Source organism: Fundulus heteroclitus, chromosome 7 (assembly GCF_011125445.2).
Source record: "Fundulus heteroclitus isolate FHET01 chromosome 7, MU-UCD_Fhet_4.1, whole genome shotgun sequence".
In the NCBI taxonomy this organism is placed as follows: domain Eukaryota; kingdom Metazoa; phylum Chordata; class Actinopteri; order Cyprinodontiformes; family Fundulidae; genus Fundulus; species Fundulus heteroclitus.
The window spans coordinates 37,351,282-37,370,506 of record NC_046367.1 but is presented as its reverse complement, the minus strand read 5'-3'; the positions used below and the strand labels follow the sequence as shown (position 1 = coordinate 37,370,506).

General features: G+C 40.0%; 1 protein-coding gene across 2 annotated transcripts in view; it reads right to left on the bottom strand.

Moving 5' to 3' along the window:
• LOC105940119 (neuropilin-2) overlaps nt 1–19,225 on the bottom strand; it is a 138,184-nt gene that overhangs the window by 76,649 nt on the left and 42,310 nt on the right. For both annotated transcript variants that reach the window (XM_012882581.3, XM_012882580.3), the window contains exons 4-6: nt 9,618–9,845; nt 4,429–4,584; nt 4,165–4,334 (exon numbers count right to left, since the gene is read on the bottom strand). In XM_012882581.3, the coding sequence (XP_012738035.2) occupies nt 4,165–4,334; nt 4,429–4,584; nt 9,618–9,845 (554 nt within the window). The remainder of the gene's footprint in view (nt 1–4,164; nt 4,335–4,428; nt 4,585–9,617; nt 9,846–19,225) is intronic.

Below are 19,225 nucleotides of genomic sequence, written 5' to 3'. Positions count from 1 at the left end.
GGATTAAATTCTCCTTACAATGGAAGATCTTAGGAAGACAAAGTATTCATATTTAATAACCAGGCTTCTTGCTTTTTATTTTATTTTATAATCCAACCACATCCATCCTATTGACCTTTAGTTAGAAGCAGCCGTTGGTGCACCTAAATCTGCTTTTAATGAATTTAAACTCTTGGGTAAATATTCAAATCATTTTCAAAGAAAGAGAGATCGAAACCCTGTTCTTATTCCAGAGAACTGACTAAATGTTTTTCCCAGCATATAAAATAGAAAGCAAGCACAAAGCAAGACTAACTTGCTAAACCCTTTTTTAATTTTTTGATCTAGGACGATCTAGACATTATTTTCCTACCAAATATCTGGCTAGATTCTGAATTTAATTATAAAATTAAATATACATTTTTTTTGTTGAGCAGGTAAAAAACAACCTACAATGCATCCTTTACATTCTTGACTAAAAATAAAGTACATTTTTGTGACCTGTGAGAACTTTTGCCCTGAGGATTTTGGCCCATGTGATAAAAAGTTGGTACACCACTGCCCCAAAGCCACTGACACCATAACAGAAACGATACAATTACAACAGGCATTCATGACAGCTGCCTATATGAAGAATACTCACACATCAGGGTTCTCTCACTTTTTGTTCAGTGTTAAAGCAAGAAAGCAGCTAAACGTCTGTGGCCCTGTGCAGACCTGGTATTAACATCCGTTCTGGTGGGTTCAGATGCAAGAAGCCAACCTGACATGCCACCAGTCACATCAAGTCGGTCTGAATGATACTAATGTTCCAATAAAATCATAAATACATACCAACAATAACAAGGTTTAATTAACCTTTTAGAAATAGGCTACTAGAGTGGGTACTGTAAGCCCCGACAATCAAAACTAACTTCCCAGCCTTACTCATGGGACAACTTTCCTGTTTGAGTGATTAAATTCTTAGAGGCTCAACAAGGTGTCCAAAACGTTCTCCAGATATTTTGGTCCATATTGACATCATGGCATCACTCAGTTTCTGCAGATCTGTTGGATTAATGATGTGAATCTCCTTTTTCTACCACATCCCAAAGGTGCACTGTTAGATTGAGATTTTGTGACTGCGGAGGCCGTTAGAATATGGAGAACATTCAGTTATGTCCAAGAAGCCAGTCTGATGTGATTTGAGTTTATTTACTAGGAGTATTATCCAGCCACAGGTAGACATCATAAGATTGGTAAGTAATTGGTGAGTAACGATAATCAGCTAGGCTGTTGCACAGAAATAATTCTCAAATGGCGCTCAAGACCTCAAAGTACACCAATACTTGAAAAACTGAACGTCAGAATTGCAAAAGACAAAAGGCACTAAGGTGAAAGGTCATATTTCATGTCAAATATTTTGTTATTGATAATATAATCAAATGATCAACAGTCACACTATAGAAGAAAAATCCTTCAATAAAGATTTTTTTCATTGAATTTCTGCATTGCTTTGTGCAAACTACTAGATGTGGCTCCTTCTGATTGATGGACCAAAGCTACGCTAAAGCAAAAGTCAAAATCAAAGCCTTTATCTAAATATGGATATGCATAATTCAGTCACTGATGCCAATGAAGGCAGAAGATTGGGGGAAAAAAAAAAGATAGTGAGTTTCAACAAGCTAACCAAATCTTGAAACATCTGTTGCATTCCTGCTTCTGAGACCTCATTAAATTATTTTATAGTCAAGGTATCAGAAGAACTGGCACAACAAGCAAGATAATTCAAGGAAAGCAGTTAGAATCCTAGAATGTTTTTTTTTTTTCTTATCAAGGGTGTGTGTTTGTAAAGACAACCCACCTGAAACTCAACCAATCTGCCTTTAGGTTCACTGTCCTCCGACTGAAACCCGAAGCTTTAGGCTGGCTTTGAAAGACAATCCAAAAGTGCTAACCGGCAGAATAATCTGTTGTTTACAGTCGGCGCCTGTATGAAAAATCCCGTCTCTGGCTGGCCGGGCCAAACCTCACCTTCCCTGTTTTCCCTCTCTGAGCCAAACAGCCTCATAACTCAAGCTTAGCTCAGGGACAGAATAAAGCTGGCACTGTGACAGAGCGCCGGAAACAATGCCCCACACACCCAGGCTGCTAAACCCAAACAGCGCTATGCCTCCCTCCCACTCACAGCTATCTCTGCCTCAAACACTGACACAAATATCTCAGTGATAGAGTTATTATGTCAACAGCACATAATGGATGGTGTGAAAGCTGGAGCGCCATCTGCTTTTAGGTTAGGCAAAAGGAGGCTTTTCTCGATTTATGATATCAGCATTTGGGGCATAAAGCTTCAAATTAGTGTTAAAATCTGATCAGAGAAATTAAATCATTGGCATGATACCCTGATCAAAATTATAAAAATGTAAGAGAATTAAGCTATTTCCAACATGAAGGGAAGGTTAAATGCAGCCGTCCTGCTTCAAAAAGTTTTAAGAGGCATTTTGTCGCTGATCAAATTTACTTTGCTTAATTGAATATAAGCAAGTCCGACCCTCTCAGAAATCAGGAGGTTTTGCAGTTTGTTGGTCTGGAGAAAACAGTTCTGTTAAAACTAAGAGAATAAAATATCTGATGCTAATCAATCAGAAAAGGATTATGAGGTCATTTGAAACCAATTTGATTATTGTGAAAGTTTAAACACAAGCTGCCAATCTTTATGTCCCAGAAAAATCCCAGCAAGGGCAGAAAGCACAACATTGAGAGGAATTACCAAAAAAACAACAACACAAGAACTATATGCCAGTCTCTATAAACCTCATTTAGCTTGATAAATGGTAAACTTCACAACAGCACAATAAGAACACAATCAGAAAAGCATTGCTTGCTTGGAAGGCTTTCCAGTAAGAAGTATTATTCTCTCTATAGTAGTAAAACAGCAGCAGGAATGAATAAAGTGGCACCTGACTGATATACAGCCCGGCCAGAGGAATGTCCGTTGTACAGATGAGACCAATAATGCCCTGCACCATGCTATTTGAAAACCAGCCCCATTCCAACACCTTACACCAGCAGTAAATCACAGCGGACGAGGCTAAAATCACAGAGAAGCAACTATGAGAAGTCGCTGCTGCTAAACACGGTTTTAGAAGCTGCTGAATGATAAATCAAATCTAGTTTTCCACAAAGATGTTACAGATGTTGAGTCGACCACAAATGTGAGGCCCATCTGTCTAGAAAGCTGAAGCTTCCCAGTGATCATTCTTTTGCTCAGCGGTGTCCAAACGTTTCGACATATGGGCCAAAATTAACAAAGTAGTACAGGGACGTGTACATCACTGAAGATCCAAAACCTAAGAAGGATTTTGCAGGTTTTCCTTACATCCAGTTTGCTCGTTTCTACCAAAATGTCAAACTCCATGAACTAAAGGAAATAATTTAAAGAGGAATGGGTCAAAATCATTCTTCTACAATAATGGGCCACACTTCATTTTAGTCAATAGCTATGTTTACATGCACACAATTTCACAATTGGATTGAAATGTATTCGGATTAAAAAAATTCGGATTGCAACGTTTATAAGGGCAGACAATCAATTAATCTCATTATAATGTGTGTGTATATGCACCTGACTTTATTTAGAGTATAACCACTCTGAAATGCGAAGTTATCAAATTTCCCTAAAAAAAACAACAACAACAAAAAAGAACTTTGCAGAACAGGAAATAGCAAACAAAGCAATATTGTACGAGTTTGTTTGTCTTCCGAGCGCACAGGCTGGATTTGCACCAGGTTCTAATTACAGTTGAAACATCACTGAATAAATTACAAGTTTGAGCTCTTTTAATGTTTCAAATTGAAAGGTTGTGTCAGGAGCCCCGGCAGTTTTGCTTCCTGACGTATTTCCGCCACTCACCAAAGCGGAAATACGTCACGTTTAAGTTAGGCGCACGTTTGCCACATTCAGAATAACTTCACCTTGACAAGCGTTTATGTGCATCTTGATCAGATTATCAATCGGCATGAACCACCCGTCTCCTTCGGATTACAATTTCATTCTGATTTATCTTAATAGGATAAATCAGAATGGGATATTCCGATTGGCTTGTTTACAAGACGCATTTTTATTCCAATCGGAATAAAAATTACGATTACTTTTGTCCATGTAGGCGTAGCTACTGACTATAGTCAACGACAGCAAACTCATACCTGTATGTACTCCCTGCTGTTGTCTTCAGCAGGCGTCCACCCATTTTCTCTGTAGTTGAGGCGCGCCTGACGCGGCACCCAGTTTCCATCGTGGAAACTCGACGAAGCCATGATCTGCTCGTCTGTGATCTTTCCTGACTCCATGCCCAGTGCATTGCTGCAGTGGAAAGCTAGAGAGGGGCGTGGGGTGTTGGGAGGAAATGATTATGATCAAAAACTCTCATGTCTTTATTGCTGAAACACAACTGAAGGCTTCAGACTTACTCTCGCTGACTTCCTTGTGCGTCATGTTGTACCGCGCGGAGAAGCCGTCTTTAGCCACAGCCATGTCCGTGTGGAAGGCCAGCGAGAGAATCCCAGTGGAGGACTGGATTTCAGGAGGTACCCTGGTCCCACAGTACCGGCCAATCAGAGGGCCCACTGTTAATCCAATAAGAACAAGTAGATTAACCAATTTTGTCATTAAAAAAGAAATTTGCCAGAAAATTGGATACTGTTTGCCAATTTATATATTTATTAGCAAGACTCTTGACCAAATCCTCAATATGTGTCAGTCACACAAGATATCACTCCTCCTCAGATCCATCTTCAAATCCTTTCATCCCTTAAACCACAAATTTCTCTCCATTCTTTGTTACTCACGCTTTTTTATATCACTCATCTCTCCCGCTCCCTTGAGCAGCAATTCTGCTCAACCCCCTCATGTCTTTACCTCTCTTCCCTTCATCTATCACATCCATCTCTGGACTAAACACGGTTTTACAACGTGCTCTATAAATGTATGAAGAGATTCTGTATAAACCCAATTATCTAAGTGATTCTTCTGCTTTGGACCATGCTATGTCAGAAAAAAAAAAAAAAAAAAAAGATGATTGTGGTTTAAAGCCCAGAGGTGTTTCTGCCTTTAAAGTGATTTATGCCCTCTTGATGTTTCACATTTTATATTACAAACACAAACTTTATTGCTTTTATCCTGATTTTATGTGAGAGATGTTCACTAAGTAGAGCGGGATTCTGAAGTGGCAGGAAAACAACACAATGTTTTTAAAGTGCTTTGAATAAAAAAATCGAAAATTGTTGCACGCATTTGTATTCAGCCCCCCCAGATTTAATGGCTTGTAGAAGCATCTTTCACTTCAGTTGCAGCTGGGACTCCTTTGGGGTATTTTTCTGCAAGCTTTGCACATCTACAGACTCAAATTTGCTAATTTGGCTTTGCAAAATATTTCAAACTCAGTCTGACTGGATGCATTTGTGAACATAAATGTTCCAGTCTTACCACATCGTCTCTATTGGATCCCAGTGTTGACTTTGACTAGGCCATTATGACATAAATATGCTTTGTCTAAATCACTTCATTGTAGCATTGGCTGCATTTTTAGATTAGTTTTCTGGCTAGGAGGTGAACATCCACCCCAGAAATAGGTCATTCACAGCTTCTGAAAGGATTTCTTCTTGCCCTGGACTAATAGAGCATAATGCTGCCACCACCAGATTTCCCTATTGTCTTACAGGTGATCAGAAGTGGCCAAAAAAATTTGCATACAGTCTAATCTGAGCAGGGCACCTTCTTCCATTGTAACATGTTCCCCCTTATGGCTTGTAGTAAAAAAACAAACAGGACTTCTCATTTCTCTGATACCAACTTTCTGCTTCCTGCTCTTCTATAAACAGCAGATTTGTGGAGTGCGTAACTAATAGATGTCGTCTTGAGAGATTCTCCACCTGGTAAGAGTTATCATGTTTCTCTGGATGATGAGCTCCTTGTTCCCTGGTCTTCCTGATACTGTTTGTTCATTACTGTTCTTTAATAAACCTCCGAGGCCTCCACAAAACAGATTATATTACACACAAGGGGTCTTTTTTAAATAATTAGGTAACTTTTACAGGTATTAAGTTTAAACCATTAAAAAATGGTTTAAAAACAGAATATGCTTCCATGCACCGCAGACATCAGACTCCACAGTGTCAGTCACACAGGGTCCCACTCTTGTTGAGATAGAGATCTATCTCCAAATCCCTTCATCCCTTAACCCTCAAATTTGTCTCTATCCGCTGTTCCTTCCACTGTTTTATCACTCATCTCTATCACTCCCTCCAGCAGCGACGTCTGCTCACCCTCCCGGTGTCATCACCTCCCTTTTCTTCATCTATCATCTCCGTCTCCGGACCAAACACCGTTTTACAACACTGCGCTGAAAGCGTCCACACAGTTTATGTATTAATCCAAGGACCTAAGTGATTCCTCTGCTGTTTTTCCTCTCATGAAGCCTATTGTACCACAGAATGTCGATGCCTCGACGTGAACTGATGATTGGGATTTAAAGCCCAGATGTGTGTGTGTGTGTGTGTGGATTTGTGTGCAAAGGGGCGGGAGTGTGAGTAGAGAGAGTACAACATTCATCCTGCAAACTCCCAGCTCTGGAGATATACACATGAAGAGGAGGAGGAGAGAAAATAGCCAGCGATCGAACAGCGCTATTGATTTTTTTCCCTTCCCTTTTGGAATGGTTGGATATTTGAAATACGGCTCTTGGCTAAATAATGGCAATAACTCTCTTCTTGTTGGTGGCGAGGAAAAGGGGAAACAAGGAAAAAAGACAAGAAGAACAAAATGAAAGTAAAATACAGCGCAATTACTTTTTTTTTTAACAAGGTTCGCATATTTACAGCTTGCTTTACAGACAGGGCTCATCTCATTTCCCAGTCCATCCCCAAGGCTGACGGATGAGTATGAAAGCAAACAGTCGACTAGTCAGTTCATCTGAGGAGATAAACTCTAAGCATACCAACGCTCGTATGTACACTGGAATAAATATAGGAACAGTTGAGGCTTATCTCTCAGTTTTCTCTCTCACCTTATTTGATTTGTTGTTTAATCAAGTGAAAAGCGCCTTCTCAGGCTGTTTATCTCCGTTTCCATTAACTGAATAAACTGATTTAAGGCCGTCTTTTAACATCTACTCCATTTGTCACACTGATTTAACCCATTACTGTCTTTGGGGGTCCTTCCTTTTTTACCCATTCACTTTCCTCCTATGGGCCAAGATGAGTCTCACCCTTTAATAACCCTAAATAATTTACCACTACAACAGTTTCACGTTAGTAATTTAAGGTTTTTAAACAAAGATGTACAGAATTTTGTTGTCGTTTTCACTTGTGTATTGCGCAGAATAGGTATTTGCCCCCCTGACAGATTTCTAATGTTTTAACTTTTTTTTTTAACAACTCAATTTTAAATTACAGCCAAATGTTTCCAAAGCAGCAGACTTTCGCTTTCAAATAAGCAAGGGAAAGGTGTAGCATTCTTCTTTAAGCCAGCTGATCACCAGTGCACAGGCGTGGGGGAGAGTGGCTTTAAAACTGTGGTAATTGTCTGGCTTGATATGATTTTAAAACCATGAGAAACGGTTCTATGTCAAACATTCTGTGGTCTTTAAAACTTTGGCGTAACCTGATACCAACAACCAACATGTGCTTTCTGAGAAGAAACCCAAAGTCATCCACCCCCCTTTTCATTTTGTTTTCTGTTTCGAAGCCTTCCTCCATTACAGAAACCCAGAAAATGTGTTCTGCTTTCTTTTCCTCTATTTTTCGCTCTCAAAATGTTGTGAAGCAGCTGCGTCGTTTTACTCCTTCATCCTTGTAAGCAGCCGTCCTCGCTGCTCTGTCTTGCCATTGCCCTGCAGGCTGAATTCATTTTTACAGTAAACCACATTCCAGGCCCCCGAAGAAAGCAACTGCAGGTTTTCTTTGCTGTGATGCTCGATTCTTCTTTCACCTTTCTTACAAGATTTGGAAACTGTTCATCGTAGCCAACAGAACTGTCCATTTTTAGAAATAAGAAAATTAGAAGTTATTAATAGGGAAAGGGGGAGCTTGAATAGAAAATCTGTGGGCAAATCCTCTATTCCCACTTTTCGGTCCCGGTTTCAGAAATCCTGTTTATCCTTTCTCAAAGTCGGACCACAAATCTTCCAACCTTGATCCTCAGTCCAACATCTCCTCCTTTGTTCCTGTATTTCCAGCTGCAGAGGATTTTTTTCGCAGCCTTTCCACAAACGCTTCGAGCTCCCTCTTCTTCTTCCATTGCTGGAAAGGAGACCCAAGGTCTTTGCACCTTATGGATTATTTCTTGTAAAATCTCCCAATTTTTCAAGCAGCTACACCAGAAATAACTTCGCCATGTTCCATTCTCCTTCTCACCTCCAATCTCTTTTTTTTCTCCCTCTGCTCAAGATCTCGTATTTTATTTTCTCCTTTACATTTTTTTTTCCCACAACAGGTGCCAGCATCCTGCCTGTAAGCTTAGCTTTTATCTACCAACCCATAGCAGCTAAAATAGTCTCCGCTCTACTGCAGTCAATAAGGATGTAGGCAGGGCACTTTTTTCGCTGTACTGACTCAAAAGGCAGGTGAGGTAGTGCTGAACATTTCCATGAACAACGTTCAACAGATTCACCAAAAATATCATAAATATGCAGGGTTTTACAAAAGTACTCCTTGCCCTTGAACTTTTTTTTGGATTTTACCATCTCACCACTGCAAACTTGGGTTTGTACTATACTATGTCATGTTATATGACCGACACCATAGCACATAATTGTGAAGTGGAAGTAAATGGATAAATTGATTCCTAAGAAAATGTGGCATGTGTTTGTAGTCCTCTACCTATTTACTCTGTAATGCCTGAACAACATCCAGAGCAACAACGGGCCCTGAGAAGTCATTTAGTAAAGAGATTCCACTTGAGCGTAATTTAATCTCATTCTAAATAAGATTGTCTTTTACAAAGTTTGCTCCTTACACGAAGCATGGTGGCGGCAACATAATTTCTTCAATAGTGTCTAGCAAGCTGGTGAGAGTTAACAGAAAAATGCACAGAGGTAAAAACAAGGCAATCCTGAGCGACTACAAAGAACCAAGATACTGAATATACAACCAGAGCTACAATGTTTCCATCAAAGCCTGTTCAATAAGCTGAAACAGCCTGAATCAAATGGCTTAATTCCCTCCTCTGCATGTCATTCAGCTCTGCAGAGGCCTCGTCATCAGCCTTTCATTTGATTCAGTGATGCTAAAACATAGTAGCTCTTAGTAGAACAGGATTTGGGTACTGCATGCTGGGACGACCTAACCTGGCAACTCAGGTTGATATTGTGCAGCACGAAGCGACATCAAGTGCCCGCCTACCATAAGTTGGTTTTAACCAATCATGGTGTCAAATGAAAATGAAGAAAGTGTTTCTTGCTGTTCTTCTTTCAAAGATTAAATAATGGATTCCGACAAAAAAAAATGCAATAGCAGCAGCTAAGCGTGTGTTCTCCTGTGCTGCCATGTTTATTTTAGTTTGGCTGCAGCCTCGGCAGCTCAGGTTTGACATAACTATTTGCTAATATGTTGGTTCATCAAAAGAAAAAGAAAAAAAAAACAAGTTAAAGTTAATGTTGTACCTCCCGGGAGTCCGTCCCACACTTCCAGCCAGTCGTATTTGCAGTCCCCGTCACTGCCAGGCAGCGGATCGTTCTCCAGGTCGAAGGTGAGGAAGGTGAGGGTGACGTCCATGCTGGGCGGCACAATGATGATGAAGGAGCACTCCAGGTTGTGGGGGTATTTGTCGGGGAAACCTGGAGACTCAATGAGGCCTGAGGGGCTGGTGAAATTACGAGAACAGTCTGAGCCTAGAAGGAAAAGGCAAAGCAGAAAGAGAGACGCATCTTGAGTATTTCCATAAATGATCTGATCTTAACCATAAGTTAAGTAAAAATCGTCGCTGCATTTTAAATCGCCATCTTTGCTTTCTGTTCAGGACACAAACGTTCCCACACATTGTGTACTTTAAAGTCAGTAAATTTGGTCTTGAAAATAGATACTGTGATTTTCTACTTCATTCTAAACAGAAAAGGACAGTTGACATGAAATTGAATCCGGTGTTTTAGTGTGTTGCTGCAACTAGCAGAGCCTGAAAGTACTGCATTATTCTGTTGTATCTGCACAACAAGGCCAAAAAAAAAATAAATCTCTTAATTTTCTGACAGCATTAAAGCCCAAACGCCTATGTCTGAAGTTAGTAGCTTTTAGGTTACGTTACTGAATTTACATTGTCCTTTCTGGAACCTTTGAGTCACTTTTCTGAGGCTTAGACGCTACTTTCTCAGAAAATAAGAGTGATTCTCTTGAACAAACAAAGTACAGCCCAGAACGTACCAGGTTTTTTTTTTATTCCAGAACATCTGGATAACTTTCCCAGAACTTACAGGTTTTTATTAAAACTTGTATGTTAGCCTCGGGAATTTAAAGAGTACTCTCCTGGAAATGATGAGCTACCCTATGAAACCTATAAGATTATTTCCTGAATTTTAGAGCTACTCTTGGAAAATGCCAGCATTCTTTTTGTAACTTATTACAAGTAGTTGGAGAGTAAAACTGTCTAGATTTCCTACCAGCAACCTGTGGTTTCCCTTCTTTCTACTTGCAGGTTACCTTCCCAGAATTCATTCATTACATTCCTGGAATGCAAATCTTTGGATTTTACTTGCCAGAGATTACTCTCTGGAATGCAATGGGCTTTAAATGCAGAATTTACAGATTACTTTATGAAAATGTACATGTTAATTTCTCAGAATTTTTAAATTGCACAACATTTTCCAGATCTTACAGGTTACCGTAAAGAACTTAGTTACTTACATTTTGTACACAGTTCAGCTCACCAAATAGTCGTTTAAGTTTAGGAACTGACTTACTCTCCTGAACATATAGTGAGCTTTCCCGAACTTATTGGTTTTAATTTCTGTGATGTATAGGTTACTTTGCTGGGATTTGGAGGTTACTTTTCTGACGCTCCCATTTTACATAACAGGAAGTTACAGGCTACTCTCTGAATGTAACAAGGTACTTTTCAGAACATAACTATCAGTAACCTATAAGTTCTCTCATTGGGGTTTAAAAGCTGGTTTATGGAACTCACTCTGTTTACAGAATATATATGTTACCTTCCAGAGCTTACTAGAACTTGTTAGTTTTCGTTCCGGATCTAACTTGCAGGAACTTACTGGTCACTTTTTGTGTTCAGTCCCTGAAAACAACCGGTTGATCCAATTAGCAACCCCTAGCTTCTGAAGAGTAGCTTTCACATTCTAGGAAGTAACTTGAGGCATGAGGAAATTACTCAAAGTTCCGGTAAAATTGGCAGCAAATTGAGTTAAAGCGTGGACTGGATTTATTACGCACCACTGTCCTTTAATCTTTAAGACCAAAATACCAGACACAAGAAATGGCATGAGAGACAAAAAAAAAAAGACTGCTGACAGTGTCATGGATGTGGAGTACAGCAGTTTTATGGGTCCCTTTAGACGTCGTTGCACATGCAGACTCTCAGACAACTGTAATACCTCCCTTATTAACACGCAGACTCATAGGCGTTATAGACTGAACACAATCGCCCCAATTGGACCATTATTCCAGCTTAGCCAGCCATGTGTTGCTAAACCCTCACTCTCTCACAGACACACACACACACACACACACTCTGTCTAAGCCTCTTATTGTAACCCATTTCTCCCCAGTCTGTTTGGGTGTCTGCGATTGTACTTACACGCTTCCATAAATGAAGAGAAGTACGGGTGCATACATTACATTAGAAAGTGCTTCTTGTAGCGGCGGGCGAGACGTTTTTTAAAATTTCGCACAGCAAGTACACCGGCCGATTAAGGGCTCGAGTTTCAAACGCATAGAGCTTGAACTCTTTTTCTTTCAAATGCAAATGACTGCACTGACTTTACGTGGCGAGCGACACGGCGGCCGGAGTCGAAGTGTGTCTGTGGAAGTAAAGCGGCAAAGTTAAAGACTTTAATTTGATAAGGCTGCTTGGAAATCTCCATGGAAACTACATATTTAGACCAGGAGCACAGGCTGACAGACGCTATTAGAGACAACCATATGTGTTTGATTCATTTAATGTTAAACATCTTGGCGATTCAAGCTTTTGTAACTAAAAATATTGAGGCTTCAACTTAATTTTTACCCTGATAATTTCACTTGAGATCGGATCAGTCGGTCTTGTCATTTGGATGGCATTTCTTAATTTCTTGCCTCTTGCGTGAGCATCGGTCATAATTATATAATGAGATCTGACGATATTGCTTTTCCAACACAGAACTGAATGAAACGGACTTTTGTTGCACTTTCTGGCCAGACGTTTTTTTGTTATTGTGATCTTCTTGGCGGCATGGTGACCCCTGTGGCAGACAAACACACGCTCACACATTAACACACAATGTTTCTTTTGCGTCTGGCCCCCCCGCAGAGGCGGTCGCTGAATAGCTAGGGGGCTGCGTGACTGTCAGTAGGTGCGTGTGTGTATGTGGAGAGGGCACGCCTGACCAGTTTTGTTGCCGGCAGCGATTTTATTCCCCTCCCATTACTTCATGTTCATGGAGTCTGGAAGAAAAAAATTACTTATGCCCTCCTTTTTCCTGTCTGGTTCTGATATGTCCCTTCTTAGCTTTGAAAGTAACACCTATCGCCACATCGTGCTTTACTTCCATTGTATTTATTTGAACCAAATTACCGCGGGACAACCATGATGATGTGTGTTGCTGGGTAGATCTGGTGCTTATGTCTCATTGATCTTTGGGACTCAGGGCGGGGATTCTCACCATGTCTTAAAACGATGCGCTGGCATGCAACCACTTTGATTTATTACAGTTCTGGGTGTCTACAAGTCTACAAATCAGGGTTTGGAACTCAGGTTTTTGTTTTTTTCTGTTGGAAGAAAATGAAAAAAAGATAAAAGTGTTCAGAATGTTTTCATACAATGTACAATGTGAAAAATAGTAAGCTGAAATTATCTGGTTTGCATAAGTGGGCACACTCTTAAATCAAACCTGACGCGCCTTTTGATTCAGTCGAAGTATTCAGTCTTCTTGGGCAAATAAAATCAATTATAGAAAATCTGATTAACCTGAAATACACTGGGCTAGTAGGGTGTTCTTGATATTTGCTTGTTTGCATCCTTTACCTAAAATTATGGCTTACAGCAGGGGTCTGCAACGTTTAAAGTGTAAAGAGCCGTTTTGTCTACAGTCCACTTGAATTAAACTCGTTCAGAGCCGCAAATGTTGCGTGGGTTTTTAAAAAAAAGCCAAGTTATAATTTGTGATAAAGATCTACTGTGGGAAATATGTTGTCATCGTTAAAGAAACGCCATTTTATGTCTATTTTGAGGTTTGAAAAAATAGGATGGATGGGATGTTGATATTTGTGGATGATGATGTAAAAAAAAAAAAATCATAGTTTCCAACATAATGAAAATTTTAAAATTTTCATTATGTTGGAAACTGCACAAAGCCCAAGACTTCTCTCAGCTGAAAACGTATTTTCGCAACTTAGACATCTATAGCTAAAAAAAAAAGCATCTGCTGTCGCTGTGCAGATTAGGTGCTAAAAGAGTTAAAATTAAATATTACTGGCACCTTTAGCATCATTCTGTTGTGAAAATTAAAAGCAATTAGTCCAAGAAAAAGTTGCTAAAACCTGTATTTATCATCATTAATACATTTAAATACCATAATAAAAATATAATTTATAGCCAAAGTTAATAAAAGCCACTGTGGAAGGTCCAAAGAGCCACTTGCGGCTCCAGAGCCACAGGTTGCAGACCCCTGGCTTACAGGAATTGTGACCCATTCTCACTGAAGGCTAAGCTGCAAACATATATCTTTCCAGCTCTGAACACTGATTTTCGATAGAACTGAGATCTTTTTTGTGATAACTACTCCAAAACATTGACTTTGTTGTCCTTAAACCACTTTGTAACTATTTTGACAATGTGGTTAGAGCCATTGTCCATTTGGAAAGCCTATTTACTTTCTCCTTTCTGGTTAACTTTCCAAAAGCTTTAACTTTCTGGTTGATGTCTTGGGATGTTGTTTCAGTATTTCCACATATTGGACTTTTTTCACGATGGCATCTAATTTGTGAAGTGAAAAAATTCCCCCCTTTAACAAAACATCTAAACAACATGATGCAACCACCCCTGTTAGCATTCCCTGTTCTCTGTTTGAATATCATGATGGCCATGATGTTCAAACACCTCAATCCTAGATTTATCAGGCAATGAAACATGTCTCCTGAAATTCAGGTCTTTGTCTCAGAGTGTATAGACCAGGGGTCACCAACATGGGGCCCACGGGCCCCAAGTAGCTGCCGAGGACCGCATGTGGCACCCACAAGCCTGTTCAAAATAAAGCACAACCCTCCAGTGAGCTGCATCAAAGACTGTATTTTATTCTGTTCCTCTTGCTGTTTATTCACACTTGCATGTACGTAGATTTGAAAACAACAATATTTATAAAAAGCATGAAAAATATGTTTATTTTACATAAACTTAAGGGGGACTCTGACTCTTCTAGTTCAAAGGTCAGTACTGGTAGCCCTTCGTGTGACACAACACCAATGAAGCTGCTCTCAGTTTCAAAAAGGTTGGTGACCCCTGGTACAGACGAAAAGTAATCAAGGTTTTCTACTTTTGATCTGAGGTCGACACATTTGCAGGAAAATACTTTAAACTTTGGGACACAGCAAAGGTCTTCTTCATAAAACAGCCTTTATGGCTTAACATTACTAAGTTGTCTTTTTTTTTTTTTTTTTTTTTGCTTGAGTATAATTGTTTATTATGTTCGAACAATCATACCAGTATATAATTAGTTTAATAGACCAATATAGCAACTTGAAGTATCTTAAAACCATACCCGGAAATGAACCAGATTTCCTCATGATATCTTGGCTGATTTGTTTAATTTTCGCAGTATGTCACACAAGGAGGGTGCGGCGTTGCCTTAAAAGGAGTAAAAACCATGTTCATATTTCATTTAAACAGATGTGTTGGTTTTTCTGTTGAATCACATCAGATGTGGAATAAGTTTCTAAATTATTGATCATGGTCTAGTTTTTTTTCCCCCCAACCGAATAACCCTGACATTTGAACTGGGGGTTGCAGACGTTTTATGTTCACTTTTTGTGTTAGTTTGCAGGTTTGTGTGCATGCTCTAAGCTGACATGCAGACATCCACTGGATAGCACTCAAAAGTACAACCCGTCCTCAAACACACACACTCATCAGTGCACATGCAGAGGTTTACAGCAAGTCACCCAAAGAAAGACACACATAACAGGCGACCACACACAGTTCCCCAAAACCAGCGTGAAAAGCCACAGCATTATAAATGTTGGGTTTCCACCTGGTTGTTATTTAGGTTTGAGGCATGAGCTGCTTAAACTTGCCTGAAACTACCTTTCTGCATTTATTATGGGACTAAACTTATTTTCTATTTCTTTTAAAACCACATTCACAGCTAGACTCCCACCGACAAATAAACCAAGCTGCCATGAGATAATTAACAGGAAGATGATCTCACTTCGGGTTTACTGAAGGTTTAAAGCCAGCAAAAAATCTCACTGATGTAATTCCTGAAGCAGTTTTGAAATACTCTTCATGACATTTAGATAAAATTAAGAATTTCCCAGACTCTTCCCTTTCTCCGGTAATTGTACTTCTCTGAACTGCCAGACCTCTCAGCTTCATATATAAACTGAAAATTGAAGGTGCTAAAATCCTCTGCCTCTGAATTGCTCATGATTATAGCTGCTAATCATCAAATGTAAAAGTAAAAGAGGGTAAGAAGCTTACATACCATAATGAATGGAAAAATTACTATTCAACAAACATAACCTGCAAAAAATAAGCATGCTCAAGGTGCTCAAGTTTGAATTGTGAATTTGTATCTAGTCTACACAGGCTCAAACCCATAAGCGTATAGCAAAAAAGCAAGGACATTGGTGTTTAATCATGTTTCTTTTTCCTTTAAATTGTGCAACATTTGTTAGGACAATGCATTTGTGGGTTGAGCAGCAGAGCTGAGTTTCGCCAAAACCCAGCATTGATTCGTCTTGAACAGTTAAGGTGAAGCACAGCACAAAGACCAACAGTAACCGGTCATTGGGCTGTCCGCGTCCGTCAAGCTACTAACAGCTAGCATTAGCTTCTGTTGTCCAAGAGGTTTACAACTAAACTGTTGCAGATGAAGGAGCTTCACTAATGTTTTTATGTTGCTCGCGAGAGACAGAGTTACATTTGGATATTTTAGCCGGTTCACGCTTTCTAGCATATAACGAAGCAGAGCTAGCAGGTCTCTTTATAACACTGGTTTACAGTCACTTATTGTACAGCCTGAATAAGCAACTTCACACCAAAACTAAGCAGAAACAAAGATTACATCAACATCTTATCATGATTCAGGAGACCAAGGACTCCACTCACTCCAAGCAATAGCTTCTAACGACCCAGGACAGTGGCGGGTGGGTCGCTGATTTGCATCTGACTGAGAACGCAACTAGGAGGAGGGGCCTCCATGTCCTTAAAAACGGCAGCGCTCCAACTGCAGGTTGCTCCAGAATTGACAAAGACTCCTGGATAGGTGCGAAAAGGTTTCCAGAAAGAACTGAGCGAAACTCTGTTTGCCTCCGATTTAAGCCTGTTTGCCCAAGCCTAGAAAACCGCAAACCACAAGTCACAAAATTTACAAGCACCTTGAGAAAAACAAGCCTAAAGTCGCTTGTAATAAACGAACTTGGTGAGGCTGGTCGTTGTTCACCAAGTAGTGAAGTGACGGTCACGGACAAACTCAAGCTTACGGGGTTGGTAGCATGCTCCCAAAAATAAAACCCAATCACTTCCGGCCATTAGGCTCTTTTTTAGTAAAACTGCACAAAGTCCAAGACTTCTCTCAGCTGAAAACGTATTTTAGCAACTTAGACATCTATAGCTAAAAAAAGAGCAACTGCTGTCGCTGTGCAGATTAGGTGCTAAAAGAGTTAATTTGTCTCAACGCTGAGCAGAAATGATCGCGCTCTGCTTCACATCACCGCTCGCTTATTGGACAAAATGGGCGTGTTGTTTATGGGCGGGGGAGGGCGGCAGAGGTCAAGGTGAGTGCTTCCTGGAGGGAAGCATTTACCATTGTACGTAGACTGGTGTAGGATGCTCGTTTTCCTGGACCGGGAGGGGTTATTGCTCAGAAGGATTACTCAGACATGCATGAACCGAGCAAAAATCAACTAATACATGCCCTTTAAAAATGGGAAAAGAGGAAAAAATCTTTACATTTTTCGAATATAGAAAGAAAATTTCTCTCTAACACCCGCTTGATATACTGTGATTCAAATGTTTGGGTTTTAAAAGGCCACAACATGCTGTAATGCAGAGGAAGTAATTTCAGCCTAAATGCTCGTGTTGTTTCTTGAAGCATCTCGTCGTTATTTTCCGCAGAGCACCTTTGGCTTGTTACTGGGTCAGATCTGGAAACACTTTCCTCAATGGGAGCCGGAGGAGGGAGGAAGCAGCCACATGATTGGTTAGTCTTACTAATAAACTGAGCTGATGAGTAGTAGGACAGAAGCGGCTAGGAACTGCCTAAAGGCGCTGGGCAGAATGTAAACAAAACCAGTTATTGGAAGGGGTTGTCACGATAGCTGCCTCAGTCGCACAGCCCACAGTGTGTGTTTCTGTGTGGAGGTGATGAGCGTTTGTGTGGTTTGGTGTAGGTGGTTTAAAATGACTTCACTCAGTTCATCTGCACTGATTCATGTCTCATTCAGGTCAAAAACTCCTGCCCACAGGGTGCAGTATTAATATTTGTTTTAATGTTTCCATTTTACAGTTTCACTTTGTTCTTCTGAGTTTAAAGTTGTTGTTGTTGTTCTTTTTCAGCAGTAGCGAAGGTAAAGCCAGAATATGTCCCCACAACGTTCCTGTACGGGACAAAAACTAAAGACATGTGCATGTCTGCATGTGTGAATTAACATTTGCGTGCAGACATGCAAGCTGCCCTGCATTTGTCAGTAGCCATCCAGCCTGCATCAGTGCATGCGTCTGTGTGTGTGTGTGTGTGAGAGAGAGAGAGAGAGAGAGAGAGAGAGAGAGAGAGAGAGAGAGAGAGAGAGAGAGAGAGAGAGAGAGAGAGAGAGAGAGAGAGAGAGAGAGAGAGAGAGAGAGAGATGAGTTCTGGGTCACAATAACAGCTTGGGGAAAGCGGTCCAGACAGTAAAATGTGATTGGCTGTCACATTCTCATGCCTCTCTCGGTATTGGCTGGAAATTTACTACTGTTTCCATAGTAACTTGATAGTAAACAATAACAAGTGAGGCATGCCTGTTTGTTTATCCTTTGTGCATGTGTGAGTCTGTGATTCTTTTGTACATCATTCTCCATCTATCTATCTATCTATCTATCTATCTATCTATCTATCTATCTATCTATCTATCTATCTATCTATCTATCTATCTATCTATCTATCTATCTATCTATCTATCTATCTATCTATCTATCTATCTATCTATCTATCTATCTATCTATCTATCTATCTATCTATCTATCTATCTATCTAAAAAGTCTGTTACCTAAATACAAGCTCTGATGTTTCCAACCCCCCGACCCGAACGGGCAAACCTTCCCAGTGCTCCCAGTAACAGACGGGGGTTGTGACAAAAACAAAAGAGAAAAAAAAAAATCACTCGAGGGGATGAAAGAAGCAAAACACAAAGCCATTATCTAAGATAACAGCATGGTAACCCATGACACTGAAACAGAGCGACTCCGTTTCAGCAAACACTCATTGCTTCCATTCGAAGTGTAGCGGAAATCGGACAGATCGGTTTAATGGTTCTCACACAGATTTTATGTTCAGTTCAAATGTTTTTTTCTTTTCTTTTTTTTTATCTGGTGAACAGATTTCTAGCGAAGACACCTCTTAACAGTGCTCCACGACATAGAAAGCGGCAAAAAGAAAAAAATACGAATTTAGTAAAATCTCAACAGAGAAACCCTCTAAGTGTTCAGTATTCATTTGTGTTTAAGAAAAAGAAAAGCATCTCCCTAGCAGGTTCCAGCAACTACCATGCTTCCAGATGTGGATGGTGTATTCATGACGAGTGTTCGTTTTCCACCACAAATAAAGTATGCTAGTCAAATTTTATTTCTATAGCACCTTTCACAGACAAAAAC